Genomic DNA, 15,639 nt, shown 5'->3' on the forward strand with positions numbered 1-15,639 from the left:
AACACCAGATACAAACAAACCAGAGTATAATAGGATACAACATATGGATATGGCAGGATACACACCAATAGCAAATAGCTCAATGCCAGCATCTCGTAGGTTTTTAGCAGGAGGGATAACATCATCTTGGGACTTCCCATCAGTGATCAGTATACCAATTTTAGATACTCCAGGTCTTGCACCTGCTTCAGGCTTAAAACTGTTTTCCAAAATATAAGTTAAGGCAAGACCTAAAAAAGGAAACATTTAAAAATACTTCAAATGGGGAAAAATGTCCATTCATTTTTCTAATATCAAAGTATTTGTCTTTCCATTCAATTTAAAAATCACAATAAACATTTTAATGAAGAATAAGTATAAAAGAAGAGTTTATTTACTGCAAGATTAAATTCTAACAAGTGACCTAAACTACAAAGAAGGTAACATTCATCTTTAGCAGCCTTTTGGTCAATCAATGTATTTTAAACTGGCTATGGAAACCTAAATTGATCTTCCTGTGAACCCGTAGTCTCTTGTTTCTTCCTCTACAAAATGAGCATAAGAAGTCCCCTCTCCTTCTACCTACATTGCTTATATGAAAGCACATGCTCTGGATAGCTTAATAAATCCCGATACTACATAAAATCTTACTTTCATTTGATTTTTCTTTCCAATTTGCAAGCTGAAGAAAAGCTTAAATAAAGCTTAGGGAGAATCTGACTTTAATAACTGATGATTATTTGAAGGGAAGGAACAAGAACAACTCCTCAGGGCAAACTTACACATCACAATGAGATCCCATCTGAAAACTTTCTGAAGTCTCCCACAGCACAGGTTCCTAACTCACCTTCTTCTAACGCGCATAAAAAATAATTGTGATAGTTTACTACGTGCTGCCTCGCAGTAATCTCACTCCTAGAATCACCCTACAGTCCTTCTGTCTTTCGTCCCACTGGAATCTTTCCATCCATCAAAATAAAGGCTCTTGCAGAAGAGAAGGAGAATTTATCACTTTCTCCCCTTCCCTCCCCAACAGAGAAGGAGAGGAAATACATACATACATACATACATACATACATAAATAAATAAGAAAGAAGGCAGCAATTTACTTAAAGCCATATCATTCTCTGGCAGGACAGCCAGCATTACTAACTGCTGCTTTGATGGAATTGTATTCACAAGTTGAGAGGTGTCCCCTATTTATCCATCACTAAGTGTTTTCTGGGGCTTCAGTGCTCTAACTACTAAAAGGTCAATGGAAACCCAAAAGCCCTGGGCGATCATCTAAAAAGTTACTATTGCCAGTTGTCAGATACTAAACAACATCCTTTCTTTCCCCAGAATAAAGCTCTGTGCATGAACATTATGAATGGATTTTGCATTTTCTTCGTAGAAGGCAGAAGACTTTAGCTCCAGCACAGAAAGTTCATTTACATTTTGTTTTACGAGACCTTGTTCTGATCAAAAAGATTCCCAGTGAGGCCAATGAGACAAGCACTTCAGAAAAGACTTCACTGACATTGGATAAAGCCATTAGCACGATGCAAAAACTCTAAACTTTTTAACCTTCATAATAAGCACTAACACTTCTCAGCCTGTGCAACAGAATATGTTTTTTAGCAAAAGGCAAAAGCTGAAGCATACACTGTACCTGTTAACGTATTCCCTCCCTTATATGGGAGATTACGGACTGCATCCAAAACAGCATCTTTTGTGCCATAGGCATTCAAATGCCATTCAATTCGCGGATCACCACTGTACTGTGCAAGACCTAAAGAACCAGAGATTAAGGTAGTACATTAGACAATAAAGCATTTTTTTACAAGTATCTACACTTTACATATTCGGTTATCAGCAGCTTACCGTGGTAAGCTTACCATAAGTAGCTTTGCTGCCATACTAGAAAAACTGCATTGCTTGATGGCAAAAAATAGTATAGAGTTTTTCTTAGTGGTAGCTCCTCAATGTATTTTCAAAGACTTTCAAGTGCTGAGAGAAGTAAATGAGAAGTAGTACACAAATTTTTTCAGAGTTTAGTAAGATTTGAAGAAATTGTTTTTTGAAAAAGAACAGTTGTTTTGACATGCATTCAAACAGAGTAAAATTTAAGCAGCAGCACAGAAATACAACATTTGAGTCAGTTTTGGTACATCCTTCCTCTGGAAATTAAACTGCAGGAGGTTGATTTAATGCTGACTGAAGCCAGTAAAACTGTTGCCACTGTTTTTTCTTTTCCACTGACATTGCATTAGAGTTTACTTAAGGTGAGTATGACAGTAAACTATGAGGAATTAATGCTACAAACATTCTAGCAGCATTACTCTTATGATAGAAGTGCTAGTTCCAGATAAGGATGAATCTTGCGAAATAAGTAGCATTAAGTTGTTAATTACCTTGAAATCATAATATTTCTGTAGCAATGTAAAAATGTTAAGAAGAAATACGGCACCTTACCTACTCTTGTTTTCTCAGATCCTACATTGAAAGCGGAAACCAGGTTTTCCAGGAACAGTCGAACGAGTCTGAAATTGAATCTGCCAATACTCCAAGAACCATCTACCAGTATCACGATATCTGCGATTGCTGGAGTTTTACAGGTAAACAGGCTTTCTGTAAATCATTAAAATGGAAATAATATTGTTAATTCAACACTAGAATTGTAACTCAAACGTATACCTTCCTCCTCCCACTAAGCTTAATACTTAAAGATTTCTTTCATAGGCAAAGTGAGAAATAAGCAAAATCACTAGACATTCGTTCTAAATGCAGTAATGGAACAGTCTGGACATTATCTCCTTCAGTTCTTTCATTAAGCTGTTCAAAATTACTGTTGGGAGATCCATTAAAAAGAGATGCTGCTTCTAAAAATACAATACTTCAGAAAGAAAAAATTAACTATCATATAACACAATCAAGCCAGTAGTTCATTTTCATTCTCAAGAATATACATACACAGTATACAGTTCATAGCACATAACCTTAGAGGAAGACAGCGCAGAGAGCGCCGTCTAAAGATGCAGACATCCAAAACAGTTGCCAAGACCCCTTTTATAGCCAACATAGAAAAGCAGGTGTTTCTATACATCTCAACAACTCTGTAGAAAAATTTCTTTAGCTGCCATTGCAGACTTCTAAAGTTAGAAGTGAATCTCACCCTGGGAGTCAAGACTAAAACTGAAGGTCAATTCAATATGCTGAATTAACTCTAAATAGGAGGCACTCAATACAGCAAAGGTAAAATGCAAAACCTCAAATTCAAATTCTTAGTCTCTGTGAGAACTAGCACCATGTGAAGATATAGTCTTACAGATCTACGGAAAAGCACCCAACAATAAAATAAAAAAAGCATTAAAATAGCAACAGAGAAGACCTGATAAGAATTAGCAGGGGTGCATATTAGTAGTCTCTAAGGTTTAGCTAACCAGTGGGCAAATCAGAGGAAATGCGAGCAGAGATTAGACACAAATCACAAGGTAAGCAGACAAGAAGGTTTGCAGGGACACTGATTCTTTACTTTTGCTTAAGCAAAAGTACCACATTCAGTTTGAGAAGATGACAGGAAGGGAAGTAAGAGAGTGGAGGAGGTTTCCATAACCTCAGGCAGAATTGCCACATCCCACAGAAGTGGCAGCGTGGCTGTAAAAGTAAGGTTGCTGCAATGGTGGATTCATACTGTAGGGAAGGAAAACAAATGAGTGATGTTACGCAGGTACACTAAAGAAGAGCTTTGGTTTGAAATATAAAAGTAGCAAACTCCGCACCAGATTGACTACAGAATAGAGATGGAAATAGGAAAGTCAAAAGTAAAGTGTGTTGGCAGAAACGGTATCATGCATCACAGAGCATTTAGAGATGCAAATCATGTCCCTGAACACAGTAAAAAACCTGCAGGTTAGTGAAGTAAGCTGCAGACCAACTCTTATCATTAATGTTTTCAGGATCCAGTGCATAAATCAGGTGATAAAGAACACCAACACATAAGGTGGTACTAACAGGAATCACCAAGTACATTGCTAGAAATAAACTGATCTTGAGCAGAGATGCTCAGCAAATAAAAGTAATTCAGAGAGAAATAATGAAAAAGGTGCCTGCATTAGCTCACAAGCAGCTCTCCTGTTACAGAGAGGGAATAGAGCACACAGCAATTTAAAACTTTAGCACCATATTATTAATGACAAACTTTTCATTAAAGACAAAACGGTGTCACAGGCATAAACAATCTGAAGAAAGACTTCAAACAATTAGTAACAATTAAGAGTTAGATTCATACTGTAGTGTAAATCCACTGAGCAAGAAATCCAATCCGTAAAGTTACAGTTAATGTCTTAAACGTGCACTAAAAATGTTTTCAGAAGAGCAGGGAACATTTCCTACGTGCAGCTAGCAGTGTAGAGTAAGTTCTAAACACATGACAAAAATTCCACTTACAAATGTGCCAAAACAAATATTTTATTTCAGTTTTTACAGTACAAGACAACGCTATTTGAATTGGCAACACATTTTAATGTATAAACACTGGGAAACATTTAGTAAGCATCAGAAAAAAAGGATCTTAAATTGGAAGATAAATCCAAAGCAGGTCCAAATCTTTGTATAACTGAAATCAACAGGAAAGCTTCTCTTGATTTCAGGGGGACTGGAATCTATTTTGTGATTTAATAGGAACTTACTGGTCATGGCAAAATTCATGTTTTAAATATCTTTGCCAAATAAACTTCCTGTTAATCAGGCTGCATTACTTGCAGTATTTGTCTTCCATTAACATGCGTTTCAATTGTGCCATCCCATACTGGCCACAATTGGTTTCTTCAGCTTCAAAAGAACTATTGGTAAAGTAAAACATTACTCAACACCAGTAAGAATGACAGAACTGCCCCCCTGATTCACATCCAAGCAGCTGTACTGCAGCACAGATGTACCTTTTCAGTATGATCCCAGCAGCTTAATCATGTAGCCCAATGAGGATAACAGGATTTATGTAGCTGCATTTCTCTTTTCTACTTCTAAAATCTTATGCTTACTATGAAACCCAGTTAGTACCTTAGATCTTAATTGTTTCATATCAACAAGTTTTGCCTGTAAGGCTTCTTTAATCCTGTACTGATGGCTTTGTGAATAAAACCTTTCATTGGTTTTAGTAAATCCATCCAGTGCAGAAAAATCCAAAGAATAAAGAAAACAATAACGGCATTCCTTTCAATATTTTATTTCCACATCATCAGATCAGTGCAAATAGTATCATTCAATTATTTTTTTGTTAAAATAGCATGTGTGGTTTGATCCAAGACTGTACTGCATTGTCACAGAATGTGAAAATTTGATTCGTTCTTCGTAGATAGGAGATACTTGTTGAATCTTTTCTGCATAAAACATCTAGGTTTTGTTACTTCTGTACACCCACTATTTGCTTATGTTTTCTCCTTGTTGTACTTAATAGAATTGTAGATAGTTCCCTAAAATGGAATAAACAACAGTGAGATATTAAACAGAATAACATGCTGTATAGAAATCTTTAAAACCTGTTAGGAATAAAAACACCATATCATCTTAGTTTATAAAGTTAATCTAAAAGACACAGTGTGTAGAAATAATTTACGCACCCCACAGAGATTAGCCAGTTTCCATTGTGAGTTCTAGCAAATCTCCTTTTCAATAGTCTTTCCATACAACCATACATGGTCATGAATTCCTATAGGGTTTGAGGACAATTCTGAACATTTCAATTATCTAAAGATAACTTCAATAGGAAATTTTCTCACAAACATTTCTTAAAGGAGGATGACAGCATATAATTCTATGTAGCATTCAACACTCAGTGTTTTAGTCTACTACAAGCTTCAATGCTATGATTAGGTTGCACATATTTCCCTTTTCCTTGGTTATCAAGAAAACAGTAATGAGGAGAAAGAAGGTGCTTCTTTCCTCCGAATTCTACAATACTCACCAGTTGCAACAGCGGGACAGTAGGGACGAGACGAGTTACCTAAATTTGTATAATGTTTCCTAACATTATATAGATAGCATTATTCTACTTCAAGTGATGCAATTCACAACAAACAACAGAACCTGCAATTTTTAGGTTTGAGAAAAATGACAGAACTGCAAACACCCTAAAGCCAGAAAAAGAGCTTCTATATTTTACAGCAGCAACTGTCTTCAGTGCATCCACCTAGTGGAGGAGTTTGATGGGGAGAAAGCAAAAAATTAATGGACTTTCTGTTAAAAATGTACAACCTTTCTAGCACTATTTGGCAGAAGGAACTTGCCACTCTGCCATGAAGCTAACTGAGGAGAAAGGAGCCTGGTCTGCTGCTTTCTGCATGTCACAAATGAAGGCATGGGCACAGAATTTCACCTCCAAAGACACCAGCATACAACTAAACGCTACCAGTGATGTATTAGGACAAGATATTTGCACAAAAACCTGCTTTAGTAGTGCCAACAGTCATATCATCTCTCAAGCCCCCAGCAATTGCTTGCACTTCTGCTCAAGTGCTAAAGTACTACCAAGACCCGTGTCAGAGTTTGGCTGAGAGTGAAGCCAATCAATGCAATGCTGAGAAAAAAATCCAGCTAAAACTTTCTGGGATAGAGAGAGAGTTATTGGACCCTCGAGATGTCCTATTGAAGGGAATGGAGTGCGGAGCCAGGACTGCAGTGGGCTCTGGCAGCGCGGGGGATGCACGGAACTGAGCCGGGAATGTGGCTTCTGGAAACGCTGAGCTCCTCTATGGACACTGAGCACCCCTACGAACACTGAGCTCCTCTCTGTGACCGCATTTTCAACCTGCTCTTGTTCTTTCACACATGCATTCAGTGAGCAACATCAGAATGCAGAAGTTTGACCCAAATAACTGCAAGCATTGCCAAGACACAAATACAAAACTACGGTTTTTAGACTAGAGTAGTAGCTCAGACTCTTGGAGTTAATACTACTGCTCTTTGAAAGGCAAAGGGAGAAGTAGCAATATAGGCATTGCCACATGGGAGGACTCAATGCCTTAGAAGAACCAGTTCAACTGGCACGCAGTTATGATACTTTTTGCAGAAACACATTTGATATTTTGACTCCTCTTGGTATGAAACTCCATTCTTACCTTCAAGAGCCAAAACACACACTACTTCTGCTAGAAGAAGTTAAGACTATAATTCTTTTTTAGTCTGCAATATGTTGTTTCCTTTCTTACTCCCTGTCACAGTGGAAAAGTTGAATAATATATGTGGAAGGAGAGAAAAAGTTCAAATAGAGGTCAGTAATAATACAGTATGAATGGAAGACTCGTTCACAGGGTAACAAAGCACAAAAGGCAAGAATCTTGATGACAGAAGCGACTGAAAAATACCTTGTGAATAAAGCATGAATGACAGAGAAAAGTCAGTCCTCCACAGTGATTGACAGCACCACAGCTGAGCCGAAGCACAAGGGCAATATAAATCTACATCAGCAAAACATCACTTCTTTTACAAAAGGGTTAACAAAATACAGGGACGTGAGCCACTGCTCAGATCCAAAATTCAGCAACTCACTAGTCCATGCGTCTGACATTGATATTATTGCACTGTGCTGGTGATATCATCATTGCACTTAGACCTCAGTTTAACACATCCCATATGTCAGGCTACGGACCAGACAAATGCATCCAACATCACTGCTTTTCTTTGAACTAGATCCAGCCATAGCTTGAATTTGAAGGACTCAAATGCTGGAACATCATTAGTTTGAAAGAGCAGCCCAACAAGGTTAGAAGTTTGTTCCCGCTCCTTAGAAAAAAAAATTAACAATAAATAAAAATAAAGCAGACAGCCCTTTCCCATGCACCTTGCTCAGTTTCAGGAAACTAACACAGCCCAGCTGGCAGGCCTACAAATTTGTTATTTGGGGAGTTGGAATATTAAGAGTAACTGAATCTGTTGTGCCTAATTATGTCACGTTTGACTGTGAACGCTGTAGTTCAATAATTTTGCTTCTTTTAAAAAGTACACATAAATAAATAAGTGTTATTATTTAAAGCATATCTTTTGAATTTAAAGTCATGAAACTAATTAAGTTGCTGATAAAACACATTAATTGCCTACACACACTAGTGATAATTCTCAAGTGCAAGAGAAGGAAGTCTGCAGCAACTTTCTACGCACCTTTCTTTTTCAATGGTAGTTGTGCTTCTGCAGTAAGCAACCACTAGCTCAGAAAAACTTTTAGAACTTTCTTCCCACATCTTAATTTTTTAATTTACTTGAGAGATAGAATAAATATAACAGGTAACTATGAAAAGAAGTGCTGATATTGTCTGGCAGACCATTGCTGATTGATGGCACTGAAGCACCTGATGTCCACAGCAGCTTCCCAAACAGCAAATCTACACCCTCGTGGTCTGTGTACCTCGATAGAAAAATATGTTTAAAAATCCCCCTGCAGTTAAACTGGGAGTTCATAACATTTATTTAACAACTTCTTCCAACAGGCTACACGTCAACACAGAACAAAACACACGGCTGAAATCTTTCCTGACACTGAAATTCAACAGCGCAAGATACTGTGTCTATTTAGCCATAATGATTTACAGGGAAGATGGTCCGCAACCCTCCCATAAAGTACATGAAACCTTATAAACTCTTCTGCAGATTACAGTGATAATTCTCTCTTTGCTCTGAGTTCTGCATCTGGGTGCATGGATGTTTTAAATGAAACAGCTGTCTCAAAATTTAAATGACTTTTCAAGGCAGAGAACTATAATTTTTTATTAATATGGTCATAGTTATCCACCATTCCTATGTAACGAATACGCCAGAATTTGAGAGTTATTTTTCCCTTTGCTTTAGTGAAGTATGAAATCCCTGAGACAGTTTTCTCTGGCTATCTAGAAGGCAGTTAATCAGGGGGCTGTAGACAAAACTGGCACTAAGAAATCCTCACCATTAATTAAGCTGTAAGTATAAATCCCTCTAAACCATGATAAACAGCTGGTCTGTGCCTCAGCTTGTAACTAAGCTACAGCTTTAACCCAACAGGTAAAGTAACAGAAAAGAGCTGCCTGAGAAAACAAGCTGCATGTCTAGAAAAGTTATTAACACAGAACTAATTACAAATTAGTTGAAGCAAGCTGCTAAAACACTGTTACTTCACAGCCCAGCATTATAGATCCAGGTATGTATGATGTGGCAGTGTGTCCAGAAAGAAAAAAAAGTTAGTGCAGTACAGTTACAGTGCAGACTTAGAAAGTCAATTCCCTGTTTTACCTTCAATCATTTCTTAAAATGGTGTTATCATAATGGAACCAATGGATATGCTTGTATAAATATAAATATGCAGTGATCTTCAGAAGCGTCACTAATTTTGGACGTCATGTGTCAATCCACAAAAGCTCAGGATGAAATATGTGCCCTGTCACATGTAACAATTAATCCGTTGTCTAATTAGCAGAGATGTCTGAATGAACATCCTATTCTGAAACACCTCTGACTTCCAGAATAACCAGGTGATAGAGGTGGGAAGGGACCTCTTGGGACTGTCTAGTCAAACTGCCCTGCTCAAAGCAGGGCAGCTACCACAGATTGCTCCAGGCCACGTCCAGTCAGGTTCAAGAGACTTCAAGGGCGGAGACTCCACAACTTGAGTAGCCTGCTCCAGTGTCTGACCATCCTCACAGTAAAAAAAAACAGTGCTTCCTTTGATTAAACAGAATTTACAGTTAATTCCATTTGTGTCCACTCTGTCTTGTCTTTTGACTGGACACCACTGAGAAGAATCTGGCTCGGCCTTCATTACACCTTCCAATGTGTATTTTTATGCATTGGTACGATCACTCTTGAACCTGCTGTCCTCCAGTTCTCTCAACCTCTCTTATGTAAGATGCTCCAAATCCTTAATCATCTTCATGGCCCTTCACTTGACTCATGCCAGTAAGTTCATGCCTTTCTTCCGCTGCGGAGCAAGCCCAGACACAGAACTAGACACAGAACTCCACCTGTGGCCTCACCATGGCTGAGCAGAGGGAAGGATCACCTCCCTCGACCTGCTGACATCTTTCTTCCTAACACAGCCCAGGAGGCTGCTGGTCTTCTTTGCTGCAAGGGCATATTGCTGGCTCATGGTCAGCTTGGTATCCACCAAGACCCCCAGAGCCTTTTCTGCAAAGCTGCTCTCCAGCCAGTCAGCCACCAGCATGTCCTGGTGCCTCAGGTCATTCCTCCCAGGGGGCAGGATCTGCATTTCCCTTTGTTGAAGTGCATGAGGTCCTTGTCAGCCCATTTCTCCACCATGCTGAGGATGCTCTGAATGGCAGCACAACCCTCTGGTGTATCAGCCATTCCTCCCAGTTTTCTATCATCTGCAAAGCTGCTAAGCATACACTCTTTCCCACCATCCCCATCTTCACATGACTGTAGGTTCTCACCTCTCTCCCACATCGTTCCTATTTTAAAGCTCTTCTCACCAGTTGGCCAGTAAAGATGATTTTGCCCCATTTAATCAAATGGATCCCATCTCTTCCAAGAAGCTACTGAGCCTCAAAGAGAGTCCCATCATCACATAAACCTAAACCCTGTTGTTTGATCCCTCATAAGTGGGATCAAGAAGACTATCTGAACCCCCACACCCTTGACCATTGCCCCCAGAGCCATGTAGCTGATAGTTTGCCACCCAGTGCAAAGAGACTCTGGCAACAGGATTACCCTAATTAGTTTCTACATATTTAATTCCTAATCTCTTAAAATATGTGTTATTAAGCAAAAGCAGACAAATATTATAACAAAAAAGTCTTCCTTGGAGGATTTGATTTGGTGGTTGGTTGATTGTCTCTCAATGAGTATTTAAAAGAAGAACCCCAAAAGTCTGTGTCACTGCACTGTACTGAAGTACTGATCGGTGGGCAATAAACACACCGCAACTATCTTTTCCTAAGTAAGCATTTAATATAACCTTTGATTTTCATTTCCTCTAGATCACAGACTTTCAAATTCTCCTTATCCACTAAAGCAGTTGTTCCCAACCATAAACAAATTACTAAATAGCCATGTTGCATATTTTTCCCCTCAGGCAGATTCCACCGATGTCTTCAAGCCTGAAACATTTCTTTCTGCCAGAGATTCCAGTCTCTTCCATTCACTTACTACTTCTTTCATTTTGTACTTACAGTACCATCCAGACAGACAAACAATGTATATAGGCATATCAGTTATGTGATATCATATATGGTGGATAGTTAAAGAAATTTTTAAACTACAGAAAGACTAATAATAAATCTCAAAATAATTCATTGAATATTTTCTTCCATTCACTGCCATTTATAGCTACTTTTCTTTATAGTGTTTCAAATGCTTTAAAAAAAAGACAAGTCTTTTCTCCAAATCTAGCTGCATTCAAAAAAAAATGTAAAGTAGAACCTTATCCTAAATACTTTAGTACAGGGATTTTCTCAAAAATTGCACTCTACAGATGAAGGGGATTCTTTATGTTTCATTTGCACACACATGAGAAAAATATTAATCTGATTTTGCAGAAAAGGTCTGCGTAGGAAGTAATAATTACTTATTATTACATTGCATATGATATTAAAAAAAAAAAAACAACTTCCAGAAACAATGGCAAATTCTAAATCTGTAAGAGTGAATTTAAAATTTACACTGAGGAAAAGACAATTATTTTAATTAATCTAGATAAATTATTGGCTGCTATCCAAAGTATACAACTGTTTTGGGAGCTGCCAAAATCGAAAGAGAGGCCTCTCACAAGGCACAGACAATGCTTTGGCATCTGAGTTTATTTTTAGTTAGGCCAGTAGTTACTTAGTTTACAATAGCCATAATCAAATTGAAACAGCTGACCCTTAACTAAAACTACATACTCCCACGTGCACACATATCATTAAACTACCCTGATGCCTGAAAACCAGGGTGAGGGCAACAATATAAAAAATTATTAAAATACTCCTATGGAACTCAACAGAAAATATTTTTAATTTTTTTTTTTAAAGAAAAAATGTTAATAATCAATAAATAATTACTCAATATCCAACAGATAATTTTTCAGTTGTTCTTGCTCAGGTTTTTTCCAATAAATAATAATCGTTGTGTAATTACATTCTATGAGATCAGTTTAAGGGTTTCCCACCATCTGTTTCCTATTCCCAGACTAACAAAATACTAACAGTTGCAAGGCTGGCAAAGGACCTGTGATCCTGTTGAGACAAAACACAAGCTTCTGAGTGTCACTTTCTTTTCTTAAGATAAGCAGAGCTGCGCCATCCCAGTCATAAAAGTATCTCAACCAACCTCTAACAGTTAAGCCATTATGGCTTGCAACTGATGCTTTATTACTGCTTCTCAGAGAACAAAAAACCCTCTAAACATTATGAAGCTCTGAAGGCAGAAACATTTGCCACAGTTTGACATCACCTACCTGCCCCATAGGTACTGAGTTAAATTTGGATGTTGAGTTTGAAAAGTCTTGAAGAGAGAGAGGAGAGATGAGACACAGGGAAGGGAGAGGAGAGATGAGATACAAGTGGTATTTCACAGGCCACAGCCAATTTAGTCTCTTTGAAGGAGCTACCATCCCTATGCCCACAATTGACAGTTTCCTTTATCATACTTACCAGAAAGATCAGTGCAAAAGATCAGAAATTTTACCACACTTTTTTAACTACATAACCGAACCAAACCCAAGTAAAGCCCCTGCTGAGGCTAACATTTCCTTCCCACACAGCTGTCTGCACCACTACGCAGCCCTAATCCTGCTAACTTTCCTGCATACAAGGAAAGCAAATATGCTCAAGCATCAAGCTGGTGCTCCAGAGAAGCTCCTTTGAGGGCTCCAGGAGAGCAGAGTATCCAAATACCATGGCTCCACTTACTGGGGAATAATGAGCCAAACAAATACTTCATGAGCCAATGACACACACACAAAACACATCAGCCAGATAAACAGGACTCTCTTATTACATGCAGACAAACTAGTCCGATCAGTACAGGCAAGAACACCTTTGAGGTCGAAAACATGGACCACTCAGGCTGGTTAAGTTCTGTTTCAGCTACTAATCAGCACCTTTTAAAGCAAGGGCTTAGCTCAGCTGTAACACCAAGGCTCACTCAGTACACAGGGCACCAGGCAAAGGGCTCTGACCACGAGACAGCCCAGAATCAGTGTCTCCTGCATCAACAGGTCCAGAAAGAACACGAAGACCCTCAGATTATGTAGAGAGGGTAGAAATGACCCTGATATCATCTCTCCTCAGTACAAGCTTCTACTTGATGTTGATCAACACTATTAGCATCAAACGAATGAGAGAGACTGTGAAACAAGACTTCCCTCTCTCAAAGTGTAAGGAGCAGCCTTGAAAGGGAACTTGCACAGCAGAGAGCTGAAAAGCAAAAGATTCAGCACCTTCTAGCTGCATTCAGGACAAGGTCATCTCAGGGAATACAGTCTCTGAAAAGAGATATCAAAACATTAAACTTAATCTCCCATTGTGCTGTTCAGAGCACAAAGCAATGCAGCTTGTTTATCAAGGTATTCAATACAAGTGAAGGAAAATCCACAATCAATAAATTTGCTGATGAATGCATCACTCCTTTATGATTGTAGCTTTCTTACAAGAGGGTCTTGGCCTTGCACTTCTGTGTTTATTAATGTACCTGCCTGCTACCACCTCTCCAAAGCTGCTTTGGTTCTCCCTTTAAGGTTGACACACAAATTTTAAAAACTGCCCAGAGTATCAAGTTGTTCCTATGTAGCTTCACTTTCAAAGACTAGGTAGTATTGAATGTCAAAGAATCATCACTCACGATATACAGACATATTTACCTAGAACATAAATAGTCATGAGCAAGTCTACAGACTTCAAGTTATGAGAATTCACACTGCCACATGATGAACTGTTAAGGAGCGTCTAAGCACGGTAGCAACGAAAGTATTTTAGTAATGAAACATGTCAACACAGACTCTGAATCTGACTCAAGGTAACACTCTTGCTACCAGCAGAATCCAGCCACGCCAGCGCAGTGTGGACTGGATGGATGCTCCAGAGCTGATGACGTGAAGAGAGGAAAAGCCATCTGAAGAGAAGGAAAGACTGTTCATTCAGCTGAGCTTGTATTAATCAGCCATTCAAGAACGTGAATAGCAGTCTCTCACTTCAACCAAGAACAGATTGCACAAAAAATGCCAGTGCCTTGGGGAAAGCTACCAAAAAAAAAAAAAAGAAAGAAAGAAAGAAAGAAAAATAGCCCAGACAGGAGGTTTTCAGTGGGTAGAGACTTGCCAAGCATTATACATATTTACTGTGCAGACATAAGATGGAAAACGTAACTCAAGGGTGTCAAGGGTTATGAACATGAGTAGTTCTGATAGTAGGAGCTGGATCACTTTATGATAAAATTGAAATTTGCATTTAGGTCCAAAATAGGCTAAATCTCTTTTTCTACTCTGAGTAGAAAGACAGCTATAAAGCTATTTTGTTTTCTGAGCTACATGTTCTCTAGATATCTATGCCAACACTGTGTCTGCTTTTCAATGAAGCAGATACATGAAAGTTCCTAAAGAGAGACAACGAGGGAGACTGTGGATAAGAGAAAGACAATCTGTCCAGTCTCCAGCTTCTGCCTGGCTTGGAACACCGTGCAAAAGGTAATGCACAATGACCACTTATATCATGTTAACATACATACTGACAGATGCAGGAAAAGCAGCTCCTCCTACAGAAAGGAGGAGCCAGGAGGTAAGTGGAATCCCTGAATAAGAAAGCAGACCAGTCAAAATTTCTAATGTCAAGCTTTTTATTTTCTGAACAAAGCAAGAGTTGGTCTGGCAGACACAAACTGAAGAAGATATTCAGCAACCTCCACGTTAATACTAAATCTCAAACCAGGCTAAGGTAAATAAATAAAATCATTCTCAAATTTACAGATATCCAAAACAGACAAAGCAAAATAGATACAACAACCTTCTTACCAACCCCTCCCAGGCAAATCTCCCTCTCTGTTCTTCTCTCTTCCTTGATCTCACTTCAGTCAGGGATTCCTTCTGTCAGGATCAAAGTACAATACTCAAAGTGAACCCTTTCCCAATTTCAGCCTTCACAGACACTTTTGATTCTTCAGTTTCACACTTCTTTTCTCTCAAGAACTTTCTTTTCTCTTATTCAGGTGATTTTAACACCAAGTAAACTAATGGCTATTTAGTTTGGCCAGATGTAAGTGCTGCGGTCTCTAAACATAGCTCCTGTGCTTTTCTCCAAAGCAATTACCACAACCATGGCAAAGGAAAAGCATTTAAGAATTCTACCCATGTCACTGTTGATACTTCCTATCGGCTTTTCCAGTTGTGGGAGGCAGGAAGCACGAGTCTGCTGAAGGATCCTGGCCAGGTCCATAAAAGTATTGCCATTGCAAAAGGAAATCCAAGTTGTAAGTAGTAGTCAAAGTATACAAAACTCAGCTGCGTCCTTCAGAGAAATTCATAATAAGCATTGATCATCCACAGCACAATGAGCTAAACTTTCCAGACAGTAAAGGGGAGTTTACCCAAGAGTTTCCTTGCAACAGAGTCCTTCTGGAAGTCCTCCAGTGATTAACAAGGAATTTCTATTGTACAAACCTCTGTATGGTGGCTAACAGATTTAGACTAGCTTAATGGATGCCTCTCATCAAATTCTACCTTCTGAG

At 38.7% G+C, this 15,639-nt stretch overlaps 1 protein-coding gene across 1 annotated transcript in view; it reads right to left on the reverse strand.

Moving 5' to 3' along the window:
• Window positions 1–15,639, reverse strand: part of COL14A1 (collagen type XIV alpha 1 chain) — a 124,893-nt gene that overhangs the window by 85,508 nt on the left and 23,746 nt on the right. Inside the window, exons 6-8 of the mRNA XM_082045131.1 lie at window positions 2,434–2,589; window positions 1,631–1,750; window positions 66–230 (exon numbers count right to left, since the gene is read on the reverse strand). Of these exons, the coding sequence (XP_081901257.1) occupies window positions 66–230; window positions 1,631–1,750; window positions 2,434–2,589 (441 nt within the window). The remainder of the gene's footprint in view (window positions 1–65; window positions 231–1,630; window positions 1,751–2,433; window positions 2,590–15,639) is intronic.

This window comes from Streptopelia decaocto, assembly GCF_964273445.1.
Source record: "Streptopelia decaocto genome assembly, chromosome: 2".
Taxonomy (NCBI): domain Eukaryota; kingdom Metazoa; phylum Chordata; class Aves; order Columbiformes; family Columbidae; genus Streptopelia; species Streptopelia decaocto.